The sequence below is a fragment of the Pleurodeles waltl genome, chromosome 1_2, assembly GCF_031143425.1.
Source record: "Pleurodeles waltl isolate 20211129_DDA chromosome 1_2, aPleWal1.hap1.20221129, whole genome shotgun sequence".
NCBI lineage: Eukaryota > Metazoa > Chordata > Amphibia > Caudata > Salamandridae > Pleurodeles > Pleurodeles waltl.
This window is the reverse complement of record NC_090437.1, coordinates 1,173,989,471-1,174,015,105: the sequence shown is the minus strand read 5'-3', so window position 1 is coordinate 1,174,015,105 and position 25,635 is coordinate 1,173,989,471. Positions and strand designations below refer to the sequence as shown.

Here is a 25,635-nt window from a genome sequence, read left to right as displayed (position 1 = left end):
TCCACCTCAGGGCCTCGGTGCCTGGCACTAGGTGTACCAGTGGTAGCTATGTCCATGGCCCAAGCCAGTGGACAAGAATAAATGCTGGCGTAAATGTTCTTGAGGCCAACCATACCCACTATGGGCACTTTCAAGATTGTGAAAGTCAGTTTGGACACTGAGGGATGGGTGTGTGTGCTGCTAGTGACCTATTAGAATCTAGTGTTCTCCCTCATCTAATACTGAAGTTAAGTTGGAGGCACCCACTGTACCAATACTCCCAGAGACAGTAGCCAGACTGTAGATACATGAGAACTGTTTTGGCATCCTATTCCCCTTCCTTTCAAATGCACTGATGGCATTTACCTTACAGGCCCTTGGTACACTGTGTGCCACATACTAGGGAATTATAGGGAATTTAAATATACCAATTAAGAGTACACCAATTTGACCATGCTAAAAGGGGAAGCACCGGCACGTTATTCCTGATAGTCATAGCAAAGTGCTCAGAGTTCCAGCAAAAATATAGGTTCCAGCTAAAATCCGGGGTCATCGCGCAGAAAATGAATATTTCCTGCAATCACCTACTATAAACCAGCATAATCATTACCCATCATGCCATACAAATGCATTATATCAAATTGCACTTGTAATTCTGGGGACGGAATATATGTCAGGTTTGTGACGGACTAGTCCATCCTCCCAAATCCAAATCAGGCTCTAAATAAGATGGTAAAGTCTTTGACCAGAACAAACTTGGTTGGTGTACCAAACCCGCAATTCATTGTAAGCAGCCCCAAATTGAGTCCACACCCCAGTCTTCCACAACCAGTGACTAACACTGGTGCTGTGTACTTCTTGAAACTATTTTCCCTTAAATCTTTAAAAAATCATATCTCCTGTTCCCCTTAGTGCAATTTTATCATTTTGGTATAATTTTATTTATTGTCGTTTACTCTATTTTTATAATCCAGTTTATGATTTTTATTGCTTTGCATTTTGACTTAATTACTGTTTAGTACTGCTTAAATACAGAGGGAGGAAAGCATTATTGCCAACAAGGGTCTGGTGTTGTAAATCTGCAGTAACAATAGTGCTGTTTTATTGTAGATAATTCACAAGCTCAACAAAATATATTATCTTTGTTCCTGATGAAGCATATCCTAAACATGAAGTACACTAACCAAAATTATAAGTTATACTATCAAAATTACAGACATTTCATACAAATTAAACATACAATATGAAAAATTAGAAGCTGAACGCTATTGTTCAAAAGGAACTTGTTTGAAATAGATGAATAAAACTACTTCATCAAACAAAACAGTAGACTGACTAAAGCTTATGCACTTAGAGCTGTCCAGCAGATGTAACACAGTGACCTCCAAGAAATTGGATTGTTTCACAATCTGTGAAAAGGTAACAGCTGAGTCTAGTGACAAAGGTAGAAAAGAACTGTTTTCCTATTGAAAAAAAGTAGTTAATTACTTTGAGTTCAGAAACGATTACAAATAAATTGATTCTTGGTAGTTCCCCATTCTACACCTTCATGGCATCAATGAGTATACTAGATCTTCTGTAAATCAGAGTGGAATTTGTGCCGCAATAGGCGATTTCACACGCAGAGTTAAATCCAAGTGACAAATCTGCAGGTAGCATTTTTGCCAATCCCCATTATTCAAGATAGAATTTTTATAAGTTTAGGCAAGCACTGAACATATACTTCTAGCGAGGAAGTACACCAACAGGAGAACCGCATGATCCACTCAGTATTCCAGTGGAGGGCTGTTTTTCCTACATTTCCACCAAGTGTCTGTTAAAAAGATTTTTTACATGAAGACAGCAAACAATAAATCTTATTTCCCTATCTTGATACAAAAAAATTAACAGACATTGTGGTGGGGTTAGTATGGTAAATTCCCACTGATTGGTGAAACTCAAATAAACAGTTATTCCATTCCGTGCAAAATTATTGTATGCATATTTTCTCTGATGATTTTCTGTTTCTGCATTCTTTATATTACACTAACCAATCAGAATCCCCAGCATTGGATCAGATGTTCCCAATGCCTTCAGTTTTTTTTATATTCATACCTGTAATGTTACATGCTTCTGGTAGTGAGCTAGTACATTCCAAAACCAAATAGTACATCTCATATCAATACACATATCATAACAATATATAGGACACATGCTTCCAAGAAACATGAATACTAAAGTAGACTCTTTGTGCTTTATCAGTAAACAACAGATGGAAAATACACATGAGTATGTTATGGAAGAGAATTAATTATATTAATATTATAACCAAATTGAGCATACGATGCATAGAAAATATATAATGCACTATTAATAAAACTAAACGGAAATACTGCTTACTTTCAAAGTTGTTTGCTTCCATGGCGACCAACAAGGCCCACTCATAGTAAATTCTTCCTTTTTCTTTGAAGCTCCCATTAATGTAGTAATGACCAAGCAGAAGAAGGACTTGGATAAAGTCAATACTGGACTTCTTGTCCTGGAGTCTACAAAACAACATGGTGGATTTTATTAAATAGAGTTCAGCCAGACTGTAGGCATGTACATGAAGGCACAGAATTCCAAAGTTTGCCAGAACAATAGCTTGATTAGATCTCTCCCCCATCTCTTCTGAAATGTGGCGAGCTTTGTAGTAATGCACAGCAGCCTGTTTGGTCTCATTATTTTTTCTAAGAGCTATGGCACTTAGGTTGTAAATCACCCCGGACTGCTGGCAAGTACTGTTCTCACACTCCAAAATGTCATTGAAAATATCCAGTGCAATGTTGTTTTGGCCATCAAGAATATACAACCAACCAAGTGAAACTAAAGAGTTCCTCACTTCTTTTGGATCACTAAAGGCTACTGTGTCAAATGCCTTTCTCATACAGATGATGGCTTTCTTGTGCTCTTTGTGCCAGGCATATAGTTCTGATAAACTAGCACAGAGGATGCTAGCGAGTTTCTTCTCTTCTTCGGTGCTCACTAATGAAAGAGCTCGTCTGAGGTAGGGTGCAATTTGTGTTGGGTAAATTTGACCAGTTTTTTTCAGTCCATAGAGTTTTGAAGCATTTTTAAGGATGCACTCCACACTTTTCATGTAACCCATGAACATAGTAGATCTTTGAGAAGCAGCTTTTACACAGCTCAGTGCAAGGTGAGGTAAACATTTGTGAGTGTAAACATCACTAAGTCTGAAATAACAATTCAAAGATAAAATCATGCAATTCGAATGCAAAGAACTATTCAATGCTTGTAACCTTTCTAGGAATGGCAATGCCTCCTCATACTGTTTCAGATGAGTGTAAAGTTTTACCAACAGAAAGCAGGCCCTGGCTTCAGAGTGTTGATCTTGGCTCAAGACAGCATTTTTTAGGGCATACTTCAGTAAGACAGATTCCATTTTCGAACTGCAAATGCAGTTTGGGATCACCATGAGAAGTGAAGCCACCTTATCAAAAATTGGCAAGTATTTTTCTCTGTTACTCTGTTTCAAGTAGATTTCAGTAAGATTTGTGTAGAGAGCAACAACCAGAAATATGTCACTAAACTCTCCTCTTATGACGCCTAAAGCTTCTTCAAAATATACGCGTGCTTGTGAAAATTTGTGCTTTTTTCTACATATCCTGCCCAGTAGGAAGCATACTCTTATTAGGGCCCAGTTCATGCTTGCCTTCTTGGCTGCCTCCCTGACTGTGCTGAGATATCGGACAACGTCCTCTTCTTCAGAATAGCCATGAAATATGTTTTTTAAGAATGAGCATGATATATCATAGAGGTCTTTAAAGCATGGCTGGTAAGCTTTATAGTTTAAGAACAGCAGTAAAGACTGTAGGCTGTCTGGTCCACTATTAAACTCTTGGTTTATGCAGAAGCATGTCATCTCCGTTTCCTTGCCTGATGACCCAACTTTATCGACTGACCATTTGGGATTGTCCTCCACTTGGATCTCTGTAATTTTGGAATGGATCTCACCATGAAGACTCTTCCACGAGGTTTCCTTCATGGTTGCCTTCCTTATAACTGGATTACAGTTTGAAGGTGTCTGTACATCTGTAAAAAAAAGAAAATGTGAACACATTTTTTTCATTTAGATTTTTTCTTTTAAGCAGCTTGTTGCTAGTGCATGAACGTAATCCCTGTAATTATACCATGTCCAACAATTGTATTTAAGATGCTAAGCCAAATATGTACAAATAGAATACGAAATCCAAACACAAGTGTCTGCATTTGTGTGAAGAAAATAATTACTCATTAAATGACATGTTCAATGGCAAAGGAGTTTAAGGTTTATCAGTGACAGCATTTACAAAACAGGATTTTCTCTTCACATAGTATACTGGCATGCGTATTTAGAGTAGTGTGAAATTAACTGGTCTAAAGATGAGTGGTATATTAACCTTTGCAAACATCTGAATATATATTTTGTGCTAAATGTAAAAGTTAGTGTCACCTCAAAGCAAATAGTAATAGTTGCAGCACAAGTAATCGGTATACATGGGAGAAATCAGTGGGCATAGGGGGTTGACTTTATAGAGCTGAGGTGCACATGGATATTTGGGACAGTTTTTTGCTCTTCCAAGGCACTTCCCTATGTAGAAAAGGCAAATTAGTTTTCATAACCTCTGCAGTAGTACCCACTTCACTGATGTATATGATCGCAGGCAAATTATGGACTGTCTTTGCCTGTGCAACTGTCCCTCATTACCAATTCTGGTGCACAAGGAAAGATACTCTTAGAAGCCACACTGTGTGCCACCAAGAAAGTGATACTGTTAAAGCCTCCAATCAAAGGTGACCTTTAGAAGGGGTAACAGAGGTTTGCACTGGCCACCTAGAGCTGCCCCAGCATGGAAGTGCAGGTACAGATTTCAACCTCCTGCAGGGGACCTGCCCCGTCTGAAATCAGGCCAGTACGCTATCACTGAAAGAGAGAGTAGCAATCAATCTTTCACTTCTGCCTTCTCCACAGCACAGGTGCAAAATTTTGGAGTGTGCGACCGGTTTTGGGTTTAACGTATGTTTTATGTTAACTGTGGGAAAATCTGCACTTAAAGCTCCAGATGAGGGCACTCAAGAAAACAGTCTGCCTGTTGTAGAAATGGGTCTTTGCCTTTGTAATAGTTATAAGGAAGGTAATTAAGTGCTCCACATATCCCCAAAAGATAGTTCAGTAAGTTATTCATTTATGTATTTATTTTATTAGTCGTGCGTAAAGCTGATATCAATACAGGGGTGTGGAATTTAATAAAATATCTACTTGTCCATGGGGCAGGTTGCTTCTTTAATCTACTTGTCCTGTGAAAAATGTACTTGTCCCTTTGGTGCCATGTAGTGCGGCGCAAATTATGGAAGCAATCTCATTATGTAAGAGCTTTGATAATAGCCTCCCTGATTATGCCAGGGTTGGCTTGAATACTTGCAATTCTAATCCCTACTATGGCAGTTTCCTTATTTTGCCACCTTTGCCCAGATGTACATTCTGGGGCTGGAGGGAAGCAGTTGGCAATAGTTCCAGGGCTGGAATGCCTTTGAGTCTTCAAACTTATTAGCTTGCATGTTTTAATGAAATTTTACCAGCTCTTTTCCCATAATGAGAAAAGTTGGAAATTTACTACTGACAATGGCAGAAGTAGAAGTTCTTCCACGGTTGGGAAAAAAAGTGTTTGAAGGGAAAGTGAACTTTCACATGAGCCAATCTACACATGCATATTTGCTCGTGCTAAAATACAGTTCACAAATACTTTCTAGGAGTACGATTTCCTGGTCTACTTCTGTAAGCTCTTGTGAATTCATGAAAGCCACTAATTCAAAGACATTTACCATGAGTGCACTTTTGTGACTTTCTTTAAGAATTGGGTCCCTAATTAGTCCTGGCATTAACAAAGACATTTTGTTTTGATTAAACTTTTATTTCTCTCTATCTATGGCAGCCTTTGAGTGATTGCATTCTGCTCTTCCAAAAGGAGCATATTGGCACACAAAGTAGTTTTGTTCAGTGCCAGGAACTACTGTGGCAATCAGTGGCATAACAAAACTGGAGGGGTTCCCCCTGCGAAGAACAAGACCAGACTCACTCAGGGCAGGTGCTATGCTGAGGGGGCCCCCTGGAGGGGGGCTGCAGGGCCTTTGTTACACCACTGGTGGCAACGTGTGCTTTTTGAGCGCCAACAAGTTTTTTTCTTTTTGCCAGTGTTTGTTACAATGGTGAGGGCTTGGCAGCTCCCACAACAATAAAGTGTTACAAGATCCATGCCAAAACAAGACACACATTGACGAAACCAAAAGACTCACAAAAAAATGTTGAATAAGTTGGCTTTGTCAGTGCTTGTTTATTTTCATGCTTCCCGTAATCTTGTTGAAAATAGTTACACTTATTTTCCATTAGGAATATTTTTGGGAAATATTATAATTTTACTAAATGATGCTTCAAAGAAATATCATCTAAAATTTCATAGTAGCGAAACGTTTTTTTACCTACTTGCATTTTTTACTGAACATTTAAATTTGAAAGCAAAGAATCATCACTCTTGTTTACAAGCTTCTACAAACATTTGCATCTAATCAGAGAGCATTCTGGAAGTACTATACTTAGCCTTATATTGTTAAACTTTCCAAACATGTGTGTACACTATTTTTTGGAACCACTGTCAGTAGTGCAGTGCGACCTTAAAATGTTTATTTACAGCGCTCGCCCTAATAATGAAGGCTTTTCATTAATGAACCATAAATACAAGTTTGAACAGCATTAACATAAGAATACACACATTTCCTCAAATGCAGACAGTTCCCTTCCCTGTAAACTGTCAGCCAAAGGGTTTGTGCTGCAGGGGGTTGGGCCTGCTTGTCCCAAGGACATAATAAACATAAAAACCTGTTGCCCTTGACCCCAAACATTGTGTGTCAGGTGATAGGAATTCCACATCACTGAAATATTTTGCAGGTGGCATGCTGGAAGATGGGATTATCTGCAGCGGCAAGAAATTTAAATGTCTCTCAGTATGGCCGACATGGTGTGTACGGATAGTGTCAGTATTTGTTGGTCCATTTAGCTCAAGAGGCACAATCTGTGTCACATGGTTCTTTGGGTTGTTTACTCCACTGATGTTCTCTGCACTTCCTGCAGTTAGGTACCTAGAAACTGCAGGGATGTGCTTGTGGGGAAGAGGTACAAACCTGAAAAAAAGCCCCATGTTGTTCAGAGAAACGTTGGAATATGTATAGGCAAGCATTCTAACTAGTTCTGTTAATTCAGTGGTAGCAATGATTGGCAGTATTTACAGTATTTGGCCTTCCTACTTTGTATCTTGTGTATTTAGGCGCTAAGGGTAATATTTTACTCTAACAGGGCTAACATCTCAATTTTATGCCAATTACACATAAGAAAAAGTGACTTGCCTTTGGTAGCATGCTTTCTAGTAGAGACTCTACCTTACTGCTGATTCCTCACCTTTTGACTATTTCCCCCAGGCGTCAGACTGGATTTAGCTCTGCACTGACATCGGCCCACACTGGATATGAAATGCTTGGACCTACTTAGGCACCACCCATGCGCAATGACATCAGTTGCTTTCTGTCCCGTCTGTACCCACAGACATGGAGATCATACTAGATCAATCCTGACCAGTGTGCACATCTCTAATAAGGGATCTTTTAAAATGACAGCAGACTTCACAGAGCGGGGAGGCGGGAGGGTCGATGAGAAGTCTGCTGTTATATAAAGTCTCTTCCAGAAAGAGGGTTACTAAAGATAAGTAACTTTTTTTTATGATAGAGACTTCTAACTATGGATTCCTCATCTTTTGAAGAACTACTAAAGCAGTATCTCCCAGGTAGTGGGCTTGTGAACTTGCTCAAATTTAAATGACCTGCAAGCCCGAATGGGCAAAATGGCCACCCCAGTGGACCTGACTGTCCAGACAGCAGTGCTTCATGAATATATGAAATGACGCCTACACAGCCACCTGGCAAATATCCACAACAGGTACCCCACATGCCAACGCAGTGCTACCAGCATTAGCTCTGATAGAATGAGCCCACAAGCTGTCAAGGGGCTGTTTATTGGCCAGAGCGTAGCAGATCTTAATGTAGAGCACAATCCAGAAAGAGATGGTCCTGTTTTGCACAGCCTTCTCTTTCTTTGCTCCAGTGAATCCAATAAAGAGCTGATGGTCCACCCAGTGCTTTCTGGATTAATATAGAAGACGGGAGCCCTTTTTGGATCCACTAGTGGTGTCTTTCCTCTTTCTCACAGGGTCAAGGTGAAGCAAAGAACGCCAGAAGAGTGATGTTCTGATCAACATGAAAGTGAGTTACAACTTATGGTAACAAGGGGGTTTGAGTCCGCAAAACTCGCTGGTCTGGGAAGAAAATGGTGTAAGGCAGGTTCACAGACAGAGCCTGCAACTTGCTCACTTGCCTTGATAATGCTATGCAGAGAAGAAAGATTGTCTTGAGAATAAGGAGACGAAAGGAAAACATGTGTGTAAAGACTCAAAGGGTGCACATTTGAGTAATGTGAGGATCAAATTTAAATCCCATTAGGGCATAACAAATGAAGAAGGGGGTAACATATATTGTAACCCTTTAAAGAAACACATCACGACAGACTTAAATAATAAGGGCTGGGCCTGCAACCATATAAAGGCCAAAAGAAATGACAGGTACCTTTTGACAGTGCCCAAAGCAATCCTGCTGGTGGGGTGTTGCCGGCGGTGGAAGCGCCTCTTCCCGTTCCCTGCTGGACGACCTTCTCCCCAGACCAGGTAAGGTGTTCGTCCGACAGAGGGGGGTGGGAGTTTGGGGGGTGTTGTGAGTGCGTGCGAGTGTGTTGTGTCTGCATGTGTGTATGAATGTGTGTATGCGTGGTTGTATAAGTGTCTGAATGTTGAAGTGAGTGCACATATGCATGTATGCATGTGTGTATGCAGCTGTGAGTTTTGTGGTGAATGCATGTTTGGATGGGTGTAAGTATGCGTGTTTGGTTGGGTGTGAGTATTCGTGGTTGAATGAGTGTAGGAGTGCTGAGGTGAATGCGTGTATGGATGCATGTAAGTGAATGAATGTATGTAAGTGTAGGTGAATGGGTGTATGTGTGGTGCGTGTGGTGTCTGTGTGCAAGAATGCGGGGGTGCTGTGTCTGGAGGAGTGTGGGGGTGCTGTGTCTGGAGGAGGATGAGGGGAGGGGGCGCTGTGGCTGGAGTGGGGTCTAGTGCTTGCTGGGGGTGTCATGTTCCAGTGAAAGGGAAGAAATACCAGGTCACCAGTAGCCTTTCCGCCATGGCTTTCGTGGCAGTGCTACCACCGCGGAAACCATGGCGGGAAGCCGCTCCTAATACTGCTGGGGGTCTTCTGTTGACTGCCAGGTTGATATGCTCATCTCTGGTCTGGGGGCTCCAACCGCCCTGGCGGTATGAGTGGAGATGTAGCGGGTTGACAGACACTAACCCGCCACACTCATAATGTGGCGGTCTGCACCACCAGCCTGTTGGCGGTGGGACTGCCATATTTACCCTAGCGGTCAGAAGACTGCCAGGGTCATAATGAGGGCCATAATATGGTGAAGTATGCTAAAGGTAGAAATAATTCATCCATGTATGGATTTAAAATATTGATTATGCATGATATGTATTTGTGTAAAAGGGTTGTCATCACACTTATGTTGGGCAATATATAAAGCCTAGGTTTTTCAATCCCCATATGGTTTCTACATGTGATACGTTATTGGTTGTAGATGTGGCGTGACTGATGGACCTAGGAATGCATAATGCATAATACTGTATATTCATATGAGAATTTTCTAAATGATAATAAGAAATGTTTTGTAAGAACAAATAAAAGTAGTCTGAATAAATTGAAGGACTGAACATTAAGGCCCTCATTATGAACACAGCGGTTAACACCGCTGTGTTCATGCTGGCGGTCTTTCTATAGACCGCCAGCCCCCCAGGGGCCCCGCTGGCCGTATAATATACATTCTGCTGAGCCTGGCCAGGACATTGCCTGCCGTCAATGCCTCTGTGCGGCGGGTGCAGCTGCACCCGTCATGCAGATCACTGCCCGTAAACCGGGCAGTGACCTGCGCGATGGGGCACTGCACAGGGGCCCCAGACTGCCCATGCCAAGTGCATGGGCAGTGCAGGGCCCTCAATTCTGCCAGCCATTCACTGGCGGGGAAACCCGTGAGGGAAAGGCTGGAGGACATGGGATCATTATCCGAGGGGCAGCAGCGCTGCCCTGTCGGATAATGATGCCGTCCACCATCAGGCTGCCTGTCGGAGCGGTACTGAGCGCCACCGCCGGCATGGCGGCCCAGACGGGCAACATCATAATGAGGGCCTAAGTGTTCGGCTCAACAACCTTATATATTGACTTTGGAATGTAGACCATGTAAAGAAATTTCTGGGTAAACATTTAGGGGGTTATTCTAACTTTGGAGGAGGTGTTAATCCGTCCCAAAAGTGACGGAAAAGTGACGGATTTACCACCAGCCGTATTACGAGTCCATTATATCCTGTGGAACTCGTAATACGGCTGGTGGTATATCCGTCACTTTACCGTCACTTTTGGGACGGATTAACACTCCTCCAAAGTTAGAATAACCCCCTTAATCTTTGGTTAAAGAAGCTATTGGAAACTCCCACCATAGCCAAGGAGGGGGCAAAACGGCTGGTGCTGATTGTGAGGAACAGCAGAAAGGCCCAGGGAGTGTGATGTGACCCTGCTATCTTCAAAGATCTCCAGAGCTGAATCAGCTTTATCTCCAGAAAGTCAGGAGTCATGAAACGGCATAAGACTCGTCTGAATGTTTCCTTAAAAGCAAGTGGACTGCATGAAGGCAAATCGCAAGTAGAGCTACTTTTGGGGTACAACCTGGAGGCACAATGATGCCATGCACTTTAGGGCACGATAGTGAAGACAACCTCTCACAAGAACAACCTCGGGAGTGGGACAGGAACTGGAATTTACCTTTAGACCTCGACCTATTCCAGCATTGGGTCTTGAGGTGCTTCATGATGATGAGCTTTGCTTCCCAGTCTCGAATGCCCTTGGGAGGCGTCAAGGCACAATAACTCCATACCCTGGAATCATGTTCCGACCTCAGGCAACACAGGCAAACATCACAAGGCTCAGTCACAGACATTTGTTAGCAACATTCCCCACAGAATTTAAACCTCATAGATTTTGTAAGTGACAGTTCACTTGCGCACTGTTTTTTTGGTAGGAATGTTTTACAGAAGTGTCTCATGGAGATCCAGATCTTTGTCTATTGGCATAGAAAGCAAGGAACTGATGTCAGAGTGCATAGGCATCACCTATACAGGCAGGCACACGTCATATCCGGCACAGAGTAACATTAATGCACAGCTATTTGTGCCACCAGCCAATACGCAACTGTACTGCTAAAGTTTTTTCGGATCCAGCCTGATGCCGGGGGAATATTCAAAAGGTGAGGAATCTGCAGACAGAAGGCTGTATCACAATAGAAGACTAGAGAGATTTTATATTTTTGCAGCTATTTCCGCTGGCACCAAATATTTACAAAAGCACTTAACTCCTGGTTGTGTTTGTTAGGATCAAAGAAAAATAACAAGTATTACAAAATTAAGTACAAATTGAGTTTACCTAGTTCCTCTGCAGCTTTGGAATCTTTGTCTTCCACTGTATCTAAAGAAAAAAAATCAGTAAAGAATGTCAAGAACTGAATGTTATTTATTTCCCTACCCAGTAAAGTTTAAACATAAAATGTGAAGATATTATTCACTTTATACATCATTAACTTCATAAGTATTTGTTTAAAAAAAACCAAAAGGTACATTACCAGCACTAGAGCGCATGGGGTTAAATATGTGCAGTGAGGTAAAATCTCTGCACAAGAGGACTTGAAACTATTTGCTACGTTGTTTCCCTGTGACATCACTATAATATGCAAACTGTGAAGCAATAAAGTATGCCTTCTGATGTCAATTTCAATGATGGCTGGTAATCTTTAAAAGTGGTGGGGTATAAAACCTGCCAGGAGTTCAGCCCATCTTTTCCAAAGTTTGCCTTGAGAGGTCCAAGTATGTTAATAATTACCTTCACTGTGCCAATGCTGGTATTTTGTTTTGGGTACCTTCTTATGCCAAGAATATTATACAATATTCCTGTACCAGAATGTTGCCATTAATACTGTCCATTTAACATGGTTGACCCGCATGTCGAAAATTACCCCCCGGATTTCAGAGCAAGCATTTTATCACGGTTTGCTTCCCCCAATCCGTTTCTCATCCCCAGTATGCCATGGCTGCCCTCTCTGAGGCAAAGAATTAGATTCAGTACGCAAGCACCAACATCTTGCCATAGGCGTCCCCTTGTCAAGTATTACTTCCAGTATTTCAGGGTCTGCATTTTGCCTTGGATGCCCTCCCTTATGCCAAGAATTACCTCCAATGCCCCAGTGCCCTAAGTTTTCTACAGGTACCCCCAAACCAAGAGCTTTTTTAATTGAGTTAAAGCCTGTATAGGCCGCTTTCATTCAGTGAGTCAGTAAGCAATGTTTTCCCACGTCAATTACACCATTCATTGATGATAAATGTTTAAAACTATAAGTACACTTGTAGTAAATAACATGTTATTGGGCTACATTTATTTCAGTGGCATGGCATAAATAAGTATTTTACATGTTTGAGTGTTTTGGCCATGTCTGTTTATTCATTATTCGGAGAACAGCATCAAAACATTCCTTTGTTACAGATAGAGTGAGTATTTTGACAAAGCTTAATCTCTGTACTAACTAGTGAGTCTTTATTTATTTTGGGTTTTCTGAAAGTGATGGTTGGGGCCTGCTCTTTGACTGAGATAATTACAAGTAAGAGTGGAACTACTTCTGATGTGAAGGATGATTACTGCTAGCACGCAGGAGACTGCTTCCTGCTGTTTCTGTGTGACACATATGAGTGTGCAGTTTTCCTTCTTCACTTCTAATATGAGCTCTAACTAGTTGGCAGATTGATGGTTCATGGTGCAAGTAGAAAGAAAAATAAAATATTGATGTGTAATCTGTTCATGAACTCTTTGGCTAACCCTTCATTCCCTTTCCAGATTACAAACAGGTTGTCTATGTACCTTAAGCACAATACAACGTAACTGGTGCACACAAAAATCTCATCAGGCCAGAGAAACTGCTATTCTCACCCGCCCATAAACAAGTTTGCATAGCTCGGGGTGAAGCTGGGTTCCTTGACTGTTCTCAATTTCTCAAACAAGGGCCCTCAAACAAAAATATGTAATTATTTAAACAGAAATGTAACACAAAAGAATCATATTAGTGATAGCGTAAATGTATAGATCTGGATTGTAAGCATGTTTGCAGGTCTTTTGTCTGTCATTGTGTCTTATACTAGTTTATATGAAATGACAAATTGTAATCATCAGGAATTCCTCTTGCCACTGAATCCTGTCAAATTTGGACATGAAGTCTACACTATCTCCTATGCAGGATGTTAAACTCACAACATACAGAGTGAGAAGATGGTCTTTTTATGTAGAGATAGTTTCTAGTAAGCTCCCATTCAAAGACACAGTAGGCCTGCTGGGTGGCCTATTAGGGTTTTATGAGATTGTTGGAAATCTTAAATCATTGTTACGGAGACCTTTAATTTTCCAGTTCAATAAGGCCCTTGTATTTACCTTAACAGAGCAAAGTATATGCAGCATTTGTGTCTCTATACATCTGTTCTACAATTTTAAGATAACTTTCTTCATCAACTAGTTGGCTGTATTCCTCTCTACATACATCTTTCTACTCATAATTACTACTATGCCTCCCGTATCCGAGGACTCTCTAACTACCTGTTACTCATTTTTAAGGCAGATATGATGTGTACTCTATATCCTTGAATCTTTTGTATCGCAATTTTAATTTTTATTTCCGCAAGTAATTTCATTCTTGAAAGGTCTCAATTGTTTCCATGGGAAAATAAGGAATGAAGGCAGATTTTGCAGGCAGCCCGCTGTCACAAATAGAGGTGGTCATTACAACCCTGGTGGACGGTGTTAAAGCGGCGGTAAGACCGCCAACAGGCCGGCGGTAAAAAAATTGCAATTACGACTGTGGCGGAAACCGCCAACAAAGACAGCCACTTTAACACTCAGACCGCCACGGCGGTACAAACAAACAGCTTGGCGGTCACCGCCAACAGACAGGCGGAGGACAATGTACCGCCCACAGTATCACAACCTACCAATCCGCCACCTTTTCCGGGGCGGATTCACAGTGGATAAAAACACGGCGGAAACTGGAATTTCGAAGGGAAAACGCTCACCTCTACACACCCCACGAGGAACGAGGACACCATGGAACCGGAACTCCAAATTCTACCTGCGATAGTCTTCCTGCTCCTCTACCAGGAGCACGAATGGCGGCGGCGAAGACCACAGTGAGTACTGCACCTACGACACAGGGGAGGGGGGAGGCAAAAAACAGGGACACACACACACAACACCCCCACCCTCACCCACTACAACACACACACCAATGCATATCTATACATTACAGTAACACCCCCCAAACCCCTCCCGGAGAATGCAAAGACAAAAGGAAATGATTGTAACGATTGTAATCTATTAAAATCCAGTACTCCAAAATATATATACACCATAAACAAATATATACACCAATAATACAAGTCGAGGTATTGCACCATTTATAGTCCGTGGACCACTGGGCCCCAAATGCATGGGCGAGGCCCACACTCGATACCCGATCAAAACAGAGAGAACACTGCAGGGGCATCAGATAGAAATACAACAGGCACCTCAGGGGGAAGGAAAGGGGGGGCACCTCAGCCGGATGAGTGCACGACGCCAGATCCACGAGGGGGCTTAATGCCCACTGATGTATCCTGGGGAGTGCAAAGCCACAGTCTCACAAGTCTTTACAGTGGGTGGTCTGCCCACTGTTCAATCCTGGGGAGTGCAAAGCCACAGTCTCACAAGTCTCTACAGTGGGTGGTTTGCCCACTGTTCAATCCTGGGGAGTGCAAAGCCACAGACTCTCAAGTCGATAACAGTGGGTGGTTTGCACACTGTTCAATCCTGGGGAGTGCAAAGCCACAGTCTCTCAAGTCGATAACAGTGGGTGGGTTGCCCACTGTTCAATCCTGGGGAGTGCAAAGCCACAGTCTCTCAAGTCTCTACAGTGGGTGGTTTGCTCACTGTTCAATCCTGGGGAGTGCAAAGCCACAGTCTCACAAGTCTCTACAGCGGGTGGTTTGCCCACTGTTCAATCCTGGGGAGTGCAAAGCCACAGTCTCTCAAGTGGATAACAGTCTCCACTGGTTCCGGAGGGGGACTGGTGCCCAGAGTGCTTCATCCTGTGAAGGACAGAGGTAGTGGATGGATGTCTCCACTGGTTCTGGAGGGGGACTGGTGCCCAGAGTGCTTCATCCTGTTAAGGACAGAGGTAGTGGATGGATGTCTCCACTGGTTCTGGAGGGGGACTGGTGCCCAGAGTGCTTCATCCTGTGAAGGACAGAGGTAGTGGATGCATGTCTCCACTGGTTCTGGAGGGGGACTGGTGCCCAGAGTTCATCACTCACCCCGTGATGGAACCAGTTGTGTCAGTGCCCCTGCCGCTCATGGGCTAGCGGTGCTTGAGTTGGCAGTGCCCTGTTCAGCAGTGCTTGTGCTGGCGGTCCTTCATGGCCCAGCGGTGCTTGTGCTGGCGGTCCTTCATGGCCCAGCGGTGCTTGTGCTGGCGGTGCCCTGTTTAGCGGTGCTTGCGTTGGCGGTGCCCTGTTCAGCAGTGCTTGTGGTGGCGGTCCTTCATGGCCCAGCGGTGCTTGTGCTGGCGGTGCCCTGTTCAGCGGTGCTTGTGCTGGCGGTCCTTCATGGCCCAGCGGTGCTTGTGCTGGCGGTGCCCTGTTCAGCGGTGCTTGTGCTGGCGGTCCTTCATGGCCCAGCGGGGCTTGTGCTGGCGGTGCCCTCCTGGGCAGCTGGGCTGGGGCTGGCAGTGGCCTCCTGGGCAGCTGGGCTGGGGCTGGCAGTGGCCTCCTGGGCAGCTGGGCTGGGGCTGGCAGTGGCCTCCTGGGCAGCTGGGCTGGGGCTGGCGGTGGCCTCCTGGGCAGCTGGGCTGGGGCTGGCGGTGGCCTCCTGGGCAGCTGGGCTGGCGGTGGCCTCCTGGGCAGCTGGGCCGGGGCTGGCGGTGGCCTCCTGCGCAGCTGGGCCGGGGCTGGTGGTGGCATCCTGGACAGCGGGGATGATGGCGATCTTCTCCGCCGTGCAGCTCTTCCCAGACTTGCCGGGTTTCTTGTGGCCCTTCCCCACCTTGGGAGGTGTCACACTGACTCCAAACTCCCACCGGGACCCCTGGGAGCGGCTTTGGTGGCTGGAGTCTTCCCCCTCTCCCGCCGGGTACTGGCCAACTTCTGATGCTTCACAGGAGGGGGACTGGCTGTGCTGTGGCTCCGTGCCACACTGGCTGTCCTGGTGGCCGGTGCACTCCACATACCGGTGACTACAGGCACCACTGGTCCCGAAGATGTTGTGGGTGAGGTGCTACTTCGGGACCTAAGAGATGGACGGGGTGGGGGAGGTGTGGGAAAAAGGTCAAGGCTTGACATGAAATATTTCTTGGACACACTGGGACGGGTAGCTGGAGGGGGTTTGGGAGTGGAGGAAGAGGTGGTGGTAGTAGGAGGTGTACGTTTGGTGACTTTGGGTGCAGGTGCATGCGCTGGAGGCTGTCGTGAGGTGGATGGCTGTTGGGTGGGTGTGTGGCTGCATTTGTGTATCTTGGGAGCGGGCGTCACAGACACACTAGGAGAGGACACAGGGGACGTGTAAATGGTAGTGGGGGTGGTGACTGCACGTGAGCGGGTGTGCTGGTGGCTGTGCTGGTGAGGGACGTAGTGGCTGTAGAGGTAGTGCATGCAGGTGTGAGTGTAGACGAGACTGGGAGGGAGGAGGGAGACGACGAGGAGGGGGACACAGTGGAGGCAGTGGATGTTGGTGTGTCTGCATGTGTGTGTTGCTTGCGTGAGTGCCTGTGTGATGTGTGGTGCTTATGTTTGCCTGAACTTCCCTTGTGTGGTGAGGTGTGTGCAGGCTGATCTGATGGTGTGCTTGGGATAGGCAGAGGTACAGGGGATTGGTGTAAGAAGTTGGAGTGGAGAGGCTAGAGACGGGGACAATGGCTGCCATCAGTGCTGAGGCCAGAGTTTGAAAAGCTCGGTGAAGGGCCGCCTGACCAGAATGAATGCCCTCCAGGAATGCATTAGTTTGTTGCAACTGCCTTTCTACACCCTGGATGGCATTCAAAATGGTAGACTGCCCAACAGTGAGGGACCTGAGGAGGTCAATGGCCTCCTCACTGAGGGCAGCAGGGGTGACTGGGGCAGGGCGTGAGGTGCCTGGGGCGAAGGTGATGCCCACCCTCCTGGGTGAGCGGGCACGGGGCGAAGGCAGAGGGGCTGCTGGGAGGGTGGTGCTGGTAGGGGGGTGGCGGCTGTACCTGTAGATGCGGGGGGCACAGATGTTGCCACCACCACAAGGGAGCTCCCATCAGAGGACGTGTCTGTGTCGCTGCTGTCCCCGCCGTGAAGCTCCCCTCGCCCTCCGTCCCACTGGTGAATTCCGAGTCCGTAGTCTCACCCTCCAGGGCCATGTGGGATGCAGCTCCCTCGTGCTCCGGTGCCACTGCTCCTCCGCCTGATGATGCTAATGCACACAAGAACAGGGAGACCACAAAAAGGGGGGACGAGGACAGAAGAAAGGCATGTTGAGTGCATGGATTACCACTACCGTTGGCGGACAAGACAGACACAGAAGCCCCCTGCACTACGCCGCGCTCTTGGGCTCCACTGTGCAATTCCTGGGAAATGGCCTACAAGACTATGGACGACACATAGATGACACAGGGGCATGAATAGCTGTAATTGGCAGTCTACAGAGGTGGGCTGGGGTGCCACATGGCCTGCCTTACAGAGGGGCCTTGCCTACGGAACTCGCCCTGGCCTAGAGAAACCCACAGCCCTCCTCCCCCACCCAGACAACTCCACTGCGCACAAAGTCAGCAGAATGAGAGTGTACTCACCCCCTTGTGTCTGCTGTGATGCCCTCAAGCGCCCATCCAACTCCGGGTAGGCCACCACCAGGATCCTGAACATCAGGGGGGTCATGGTGCGACGGGCACCCCTCCCACGTTGGGAGGCCATCCCCAGCTGAGCCTCCGCCGTCTTCTTGCTCCAGCGGCGAATGTCCTCCCATCTTTTCCAGCAGTGAGTGCTCCGTCTGTGGTAGACCCCCAGGGTCCAGACGTCCTTGGCGATGGCACGCCAAATATCTTTCTTCTGGTGGGTGCTGACCTACATGAAATGTACAGGGGAAGAAGAATAGTCATTACCAACTGCACCGTCAAAGTGATTGGCCCCCATCCCTACCCTTGCCATGTGGCACATGCATTCACCGTCTTTCATGCACGCAGCACTCTGCCCCCTTCCTTCTTACATCCAGCCCTCTCCACACAGGCATAGCCCATACAACATGCTCCCTGTGTACTTACCCGTTTGTCTGGAGGACCGTAGAGTAGCGTGTACTGGGGGAGGACCCCATCCACGAGCTTCTCCAACTCCTCCGATGTGAAGGCAGGGGCCCTTTCCCCAGACGTACGAGCCATTGTCTCTTCCAGACCGAGGTCACAGCAGCACTTGCAGTGTAGGTCCTCTCCTGTCGAAGATCAGGTATCGAGTGATTCAACTGATAGAAAATGGCGGTCACGTACATCGTCATTGGCTCCTGGGACCCATAGGGTCCAATGTTAACCAATGTAGCACTGCGCCGCGGTCTCCAACCGCCTACCGTGACGGTGTACAACGCCAGCGCAGTTACCTCACATCCCATTGTCCCAATTTACAGGTCGGGCATCCGCCATTTCAGGGGCCCACATGGCTTCATTTTCAACTGCGTCACACATACCTAGGCCTAGTCTCAACACACATACAGGCCACCTTTTGTGTATGATTGGTGTTCTGGGTAAATTGTGGGTACGTCCCTCTGAGTTGTTTGACTCTGTGCTTGCTGTTGTCCTTCATAGGCACCGTCCGCTGGGACATGTGAGGAGATGGCGGCATCCTCCAGTGTACCGACCATTGGTGGACCTTTTGACAATGGAGGAGCGACATTTGATAATCACATACAGGCTTGACCGTGCCACAATCCAGGAACTGTGTACCCAGTTGGAGCCAGACCTGATGTCAGCAATCCGCCATCCCACAGGAATCCCCCCTCAAGTGCAGGTGCTGTCAGTGCTCCATTTCCTTGCAAGTGGGTCTTTTCAAACAACTGTGGCCATGGCATCAGGGATGTCCCAGCCTATGTTTTCCAACGTATTGTCCAGAGTGTTGTCTGCCCTTCTGAAACACATGCGGAGCTACATCGGTTTCCCTCAGGTGGAGGATTTGCCTACAGTGAAAGGTGATTTCTATGCCCAGGGACATATCCCCAACATCATAGGTGCCATTGAGGGGACCCATGTGGCTTTGGTCCCCCCCACAGGAGTGAACAGGTGTACAGAAACCGGAAGAGTTATCATTCTATGAATGTACAGATGGTATGTTTGGCAGACCAGTACATCTCCCATGTGAATGCCATGTTCCCTGGCTCAGTGCATGACGCCTACATCCTGCGGAATAGGGATCCACCTGTCATATGGAGGCACCTGAACCTGGCCTTCAGGAGGCCGAAGGTCCGCTCGATCACGCCTACACCCTGCGGAATAGCAGCATCCCTTATGTGATGGGGCAACTCCAGAGGCACTGTGTGTGGCTATTAGGTGAGCACCTGGAAGCAAGCCAGTGGGAATGGGTGTCTGGGTCTGGGGTTATCCCTCCAGGTTAGTATGTGTCGAACAGTTGCCCCTCACCATTTGCAGGTGACTCTGGTTACCCCAGCCTGTCATGGCTACTGACCCCAGTGAGGAATCCCAGGGCAGAGGAACGCTACAATGAGGCCCATGGGCGAACTAGGAGGGTGATCGAGCGGACCTTTGGCCTCCTGAAGGCCAGGTTCAGGTGCCTCCATATGACAGGTGGATCCCTATTCTACTCAAAGAAGGTGTGCCAGATCAACTTGGCCTGCTGTATGCTTCACAACTTGGCATTGCGACGCCAGGTGCCTTTTCTGCAGGAGGATGGTCCAGATGGTGGTGTTGTGGCAGCTGTGGAGCCTGTGGACAGTGATGAGGAGGAAGCAGAGGAAGAAGACATGCACAACAGGGACTCAGTGATCCAGCAATATTTCCAGTGAAACACAGGTAAGAATACAATCCTGCCTACTACATGTACTTTTACACTACTACCTCTCTCCTGTCTGTTGTTTTCACCCAGTGTATGGTCACTGAGTTGTCACTTTCCCTTATGGTTTCACAGATGTGGATCCCACTGTGTGACATCCGCTTAAATTCCTCATGGACTAGAGCTGTGTGACATAGGTATGTTGACATTACTATTTCAAAAACATTTTGTCACTGTAATTGCTAATACACTATTTCGAAATCACAGACCGACTCCAGATCATTTTGTGCTTTAGGTGTGTTTATTTAAATGCAAAAAATTGGAGGGGTAGTTAAATGGTGAGGGGTGATGGCGGAGGAGTGTCCATGGCAGAGTCCAGTCTATTAGTCTCACAGGTGCATTGCCCATATGGGCATAGGAAGTGGAGCTGGGGCAGTTTATTTATGGACAGGGTGACAAAGTGGGACAGTAGGATGACAATCAGAGTGGTCTCATTTCTTGGCGGGGGTCTTGGCATAATTCTCTGTCTTGTTCCTGGATCTAAGGGACCGTTTGCGGGGTGGTTCTCCGTCTGCAGGAGTTGGGGTGCTGATGTGGTGGTCCTGTGGCGGGGCATCCTGTCCACTAGCGCCGGCGGAGGTGGTGGGCAGTTCATCGTCAATGCTAGTGTCAGGGGCCTCTTGTAGTGCCACTGTCCCTCCTGGTGTTGAGTACTTCCTTCAGCACCCCTACGATGGTGCCCAGGGTGGAGCTGATGGTTCTGAGTTCCTCCCTGAAGTCCATATACTGTTCCTCCTGCATGCGCTGGGTCTCCTGAAACTTGGCCAGTACCATTGCCATCGTCTCCTGGGAGTGGTGGTATGCTCCCATGATGGAGGAGAGGGCCTCGTGGAGAGTGGGTTCCCTTGGCCTGTCCGCCCCCTGTCGCACGGCAGCCCTCCCAGTTTCCCTGTGTTCCTGGGCCTCCGTCCCCTGGACTGTGTGCCCACTGCCACTGCCCCAGGTCCCTGTTGTTGTTGGTGGGTTATCCTGGGTTCCCTGTAGTGGTGGACACACAGCTGATTGACGTGTCCTGGGGACGGAGGTATGGGCCCGCTGGGTGGGTGCTGTGCAGGTGTTTCCAGAGGGGGGAAGGTATGTGGTGGCCTGTGCCTGTGTGAGGGGTACCGACTGTCCAGAGGTCCCCGATGGTCCGGGCTGGTCATCTAGATCCAGTTGGACAGAGGTGCTGTCATCACTGTGGGCCTCTTCTGTTGGTGGTGTGGACATGTGTGGACCCTCCTGTCCGGTGACGTTGGGTAGGGGTCCTGCAGGGGTATAAAAGGATGTTTGTTAAATCTGTGTGTGTAATGGTGTGCAATGGGTGGGTGACCGTGTACCCCAGTGCTAGCATTCCTGTGTGGGAGCTTGTGTGATGGTGGTTTAGGGGGGTGTATGGGTATGTGCAGTGGGCATGCTTTGGTGATGGGTGTCCATGCTTTGTAGTTGCATGCAGGCCTTGGTGTTGGGATGTGTGGTTTGTGATGTTGGGACATTTGTGAGAAGTTGGGGTATTGGGGGTGAGGGTGGGGGTATGTGCTGGCATGCAGGTAGGGTGGGGGATGTATTAGTTAAGATTTGACTTACCAGAGTCCATTCCTCCACCTACTCCTGCGAGGCCCTCAGGATGCAGAATCGCCAAGACCTGCTCCTCCCATGTTGTTAGTTGTGGGGGAGGGGGTGGGGGTCCACCGCCAGTCCGCTGAACCGCCAGGTGGTGTCTTGAGACCACAGAACGCACCTTCCCCCGTAGGTCGTTCCACCTTTTCCTGATGTCCTCCCGATTTCTTGGGTGCTGTCCCACTGCGTTGACCCTGTCCACTATTCTTCGCCATAGCTCCATCTTCCTTGCAATTGAGGTGTGCTGAACCTGTGCTCCGAATAGCTGTGGCTCTACCTGGACGATTTCCTCCACCATGACCCTGAGCTCGTCCTCCAAGAACCTGGGGTGTCTTTGCCGTGCCATGGGGTTGTGTATATGATGTGTGGTGATAAGTGTGGTGATATGTAGTGGTGTGTTGTGTGAGGTGTGTGGAAGTTGTGTAGGTGATGGTGTTGTGTGCCTGTGGATGCTGTTGTTCTTGCTGGTGGTGTCTCTCTCTGGCCTTCTTTCAGAATGTTTTGTCGTGGGGGTTTGTGGGTGATGTGGGTGTGTGTTTTATATTGTAATGGGTGTGTGGGAGTGGTGTGTGTATGTGTCTCAGGTGTGTGTATTTTGAATTGTCCAATGTGGGTATGTTTTTTAAGAGTGTGTGTATTTTGAGCGCGGCGGTGTGTACCGCCAATGGAATACCGCGGATGAAAGACCTCGTGGATTTGTGTGTCATGATAGTGTGGCCGTATTTCTGTTGGCGTGACGGATTTGCTTTTGCCAGTTTATCACTGACCTTTGGTGTGGCGGACTTGTGTGGGTGTCTGAATTTTTTTGCGGATTCAGAGATGTGGGTCATAATAGCTGTGGCGGAATTACGCGGCCGTGTGTTGGCGGTCTTCTGAACGGCGGTAAGTGGCTTTTACCGCCAATGTTGTAATGACCGCCATAATCTGTTGATATATTAAGTTCATTCAACATCATATCTACATTACATTCTGATATAAAGTATGGTACACATGATTGTGTGAAATTTACGTAATATACTTCCTAGCGGAGATGTTTTTTAAGCTCATGCAGGATATATCATTTGCCCACTAGTGCTTAATTTGATATTTACCTACTTCAGATACGCATGTTAACCGTACATTCTTGCAATTCTGTTTTAAAGTTTTCATTTTAAAAGACCACAAATAACCCTCTTGAGCAGAATTTTGTTGCATTATTATTACAATATTGTCATGTTTTGAACTGTAAGATAATACCTGTATTTGATGGTAAGACTTAACTGTAATCGCAAATTGACATCTTATTTGAATATTATACAGGGAATTAGGATTCAAATTCCCTGACATCCATTTTCATTCATGTAATACCTATAAACTCCCCTTGTCATTTTTACTTATTGCTCATTGTGACTTTCCCAGTCTTTTTTCAATGCTTGCCATACACTATGGTCCTCATTACGACCCTGGTGGTCGGTGATAAAGTGGCAATGATACAGCCAACAGGCTGGCAGTAACTACCGCCCAATTATGACCATGGCGGTGCTATCTCGGAAAGACAGCCAATGTACCACACTGACAGCCAGGGCAGAGACAACAGTCACCAGGGCGGTAGCCGCCTACAGCCAGGCGGAAGACAAAGTTCCAGCCACCATATTATGACATGCCAAACCGCTACCTTTTCCGGGGTGGTACCAACGACATAAAAGGCCTGGCGGAAACAGGGCTCAGAAGTGAAAGGACTCACCATTGGAGGCACAGGGAGGAAAAATGCCGCCATGGAACCAGAACTGTAAGTCTTTCCGATGATCTTCTACGTTATGCTTCACCATGAACACCAAATCCGGTAAAGACGATAACGGTGAGTACAGCCACCTAGCACACAAGGGAGTGGGGGAGGAAAACTAGAGTGACACACACATGCACCACACACACCCCATACACACAACCAGCTGCACAAGAAAACAATATATCCCTGTAAATTGGATGAATAATGCAAGGACAACACGAATTGACTAAAGTAATTGTAATAAGATCAACATCAAAAATAATAAGTCGATGTGGCAATGCAACAGATATGTACAAATGTACAAAAAACAGACACTGGCCAGTCCACAGTTCACAGGGCCACATGCCAAAGTCCAAGGCCCCATTCGATCCCTGCACCAATACGGAGAGAACACTGCAGCGGCATCAGTTGACAAATAGGCATGCACCTCGGGGGCACCTCAGCCGGATCCGGAAACAAGACCACTGGTTCTGAAGGGGGCAACATGCCCATTGCTTGGTCCTGGGGAGTGCCATGCCAGAGTCTCTCAGGTGGGTGACTTGCCCACTGGTTCTGGAGGGGGCAACATGCCCATTGCTTGGTCATGGGGAGTGCAAGGCCACAGTCTCTCAGGGGGGTGACTTGCCCACTGGTTCTGGAGGGGGCAACATGCCCATTGCTTGGTTCTGGGGAGTGCAAGGCCACAGTCTCTCAGGTGGGTGACTTGCCCACTGGTTCTGGAGGGGGCAACATGCCCATTGCTTGGTCCTGGGGAGTGCAAGGCCACAGTCTCTCAGGTGGGTGAATACCGCACTGGTTCTGGACAGGGCAACATGCCCATTGCTTGGTCTTGGAGAGTGCAGGGCCACAGTCTTTCAGGTGGGTGACTTGCCCACTGGTTCTGGAGGGGGCAACATGCCCTTTGTTTGGTCCTGGGGAGTGCAAGGCCACAGTCTCTCCGTGGGCAAGTAACCCACTGGTTCTGGAGGGGGCAACATGCCCAGTGCTTGCTCCTGGGGAGTGCAAGGCCACAGTCTCTCAGGTGGGTGAATACCCCACTGGTTCTGGAGGGGGCAACATACCCTGTGTTTGGTCCTGGGGAGTGCAGGGCCACAGTCTCTCAGGATGGTGAATACCCCACTGGTTCTGGTGGTGGGAGTCAGGACAGCAGCCCATGGAGGCTAGATCATATGACGTCCGCCGGTGGTGATGGCTGCACTGTGGTGGTAGCTGTGGGAGGCTTCTGCTCAGCCCCTGCACCTTCCGATGGCTGCACTGTGGTGGTGGTTGTGGGAGGCTCCTGCTCAGCCCCTGCACCCTCCGATAGCTGCACTGTGGTGGTGGTAGTGGGAGGCTCCTGCTCAGCCCCTGCACCCTCCGATGGCTGCACTGTGGTGGCAGTGGGAGGCTCATGCTCAGCCCCTGCACCCTCCCGTGGCTGCACTGTGGCGGTGGTAGTGGGAGACTCATGCTCAGCCCCTGCACTCACTGATGGCTGCACAACCACAGCTGGCAGTGGGGGCTCTGTGACAGCTGCTTGTGCAGGCTCCCTCCCCTTCTTGCTGGCTGGTGCAGGCTCCTTCCCCTACTTGCTGGCTGGTGCAGGCTCCTTCCCCTACTTGCTGGCTGGTGCAGGCTCCTTACCCTTTTTGCTGGCTGGTGCAGGCTCCTTCCCCTTCTTGCTGGCTGGTGCAGGCTCCTTCCCCTTCTTGCTGGCTGGTGCAGGCTCCTTCCCCTTTTTGCTGGCTGGTGCAGGCTCCTTCCCCTTCAGTATTTGTGGTCTGGAATCCTTTCCACCATGAGTAGATGCTGATGAAACTGGGCCCGTGGACTGTTTGGCTGAGGTGCTTGGCTAGGTTCTTGTCACCCTGGCCAGCGGTGCAGGATGGGGAGAGAGAGAGAGGGGTAGGGAAGAGGTCAATCTTGGAAAGGAAAAGCTTTGTAGGGACATTGGGGCGGGAA

General features: G+C 47.4%; 1 protein-coding gene across 3 annotated transcripts in view; it reads right to left on the bottom strand.

Moving 5' to 3' along the window:
• SH3TC1 (SH3 domain and tetratricopeptide repeats 1) overlaps positions 1–25,635 on the bottom strand; it is a 220,636-nt gene that overhangs the window by 77,732 nt on the left and 117,269 nt on the right. For all 3 annotated transcript variants that reach the window (XM_069203387.1, XM_069203393.1, XM_069203402.1), the window contains 2 exons: positions 11,623–11,664; positions 2,359–4,050 (listed from right to left, as the gene is read on the bottom strand). In XM_069203387.1, the coding sequence (XP_069059488.1) occupies positions 2,359–4,050; positions 11,623–11,664 (1,734 nt within the window). The remainder of the gene's footprint in view (positions 1–2,358; positions 4,051–11,622; positions 11,665–25,635) is intronic.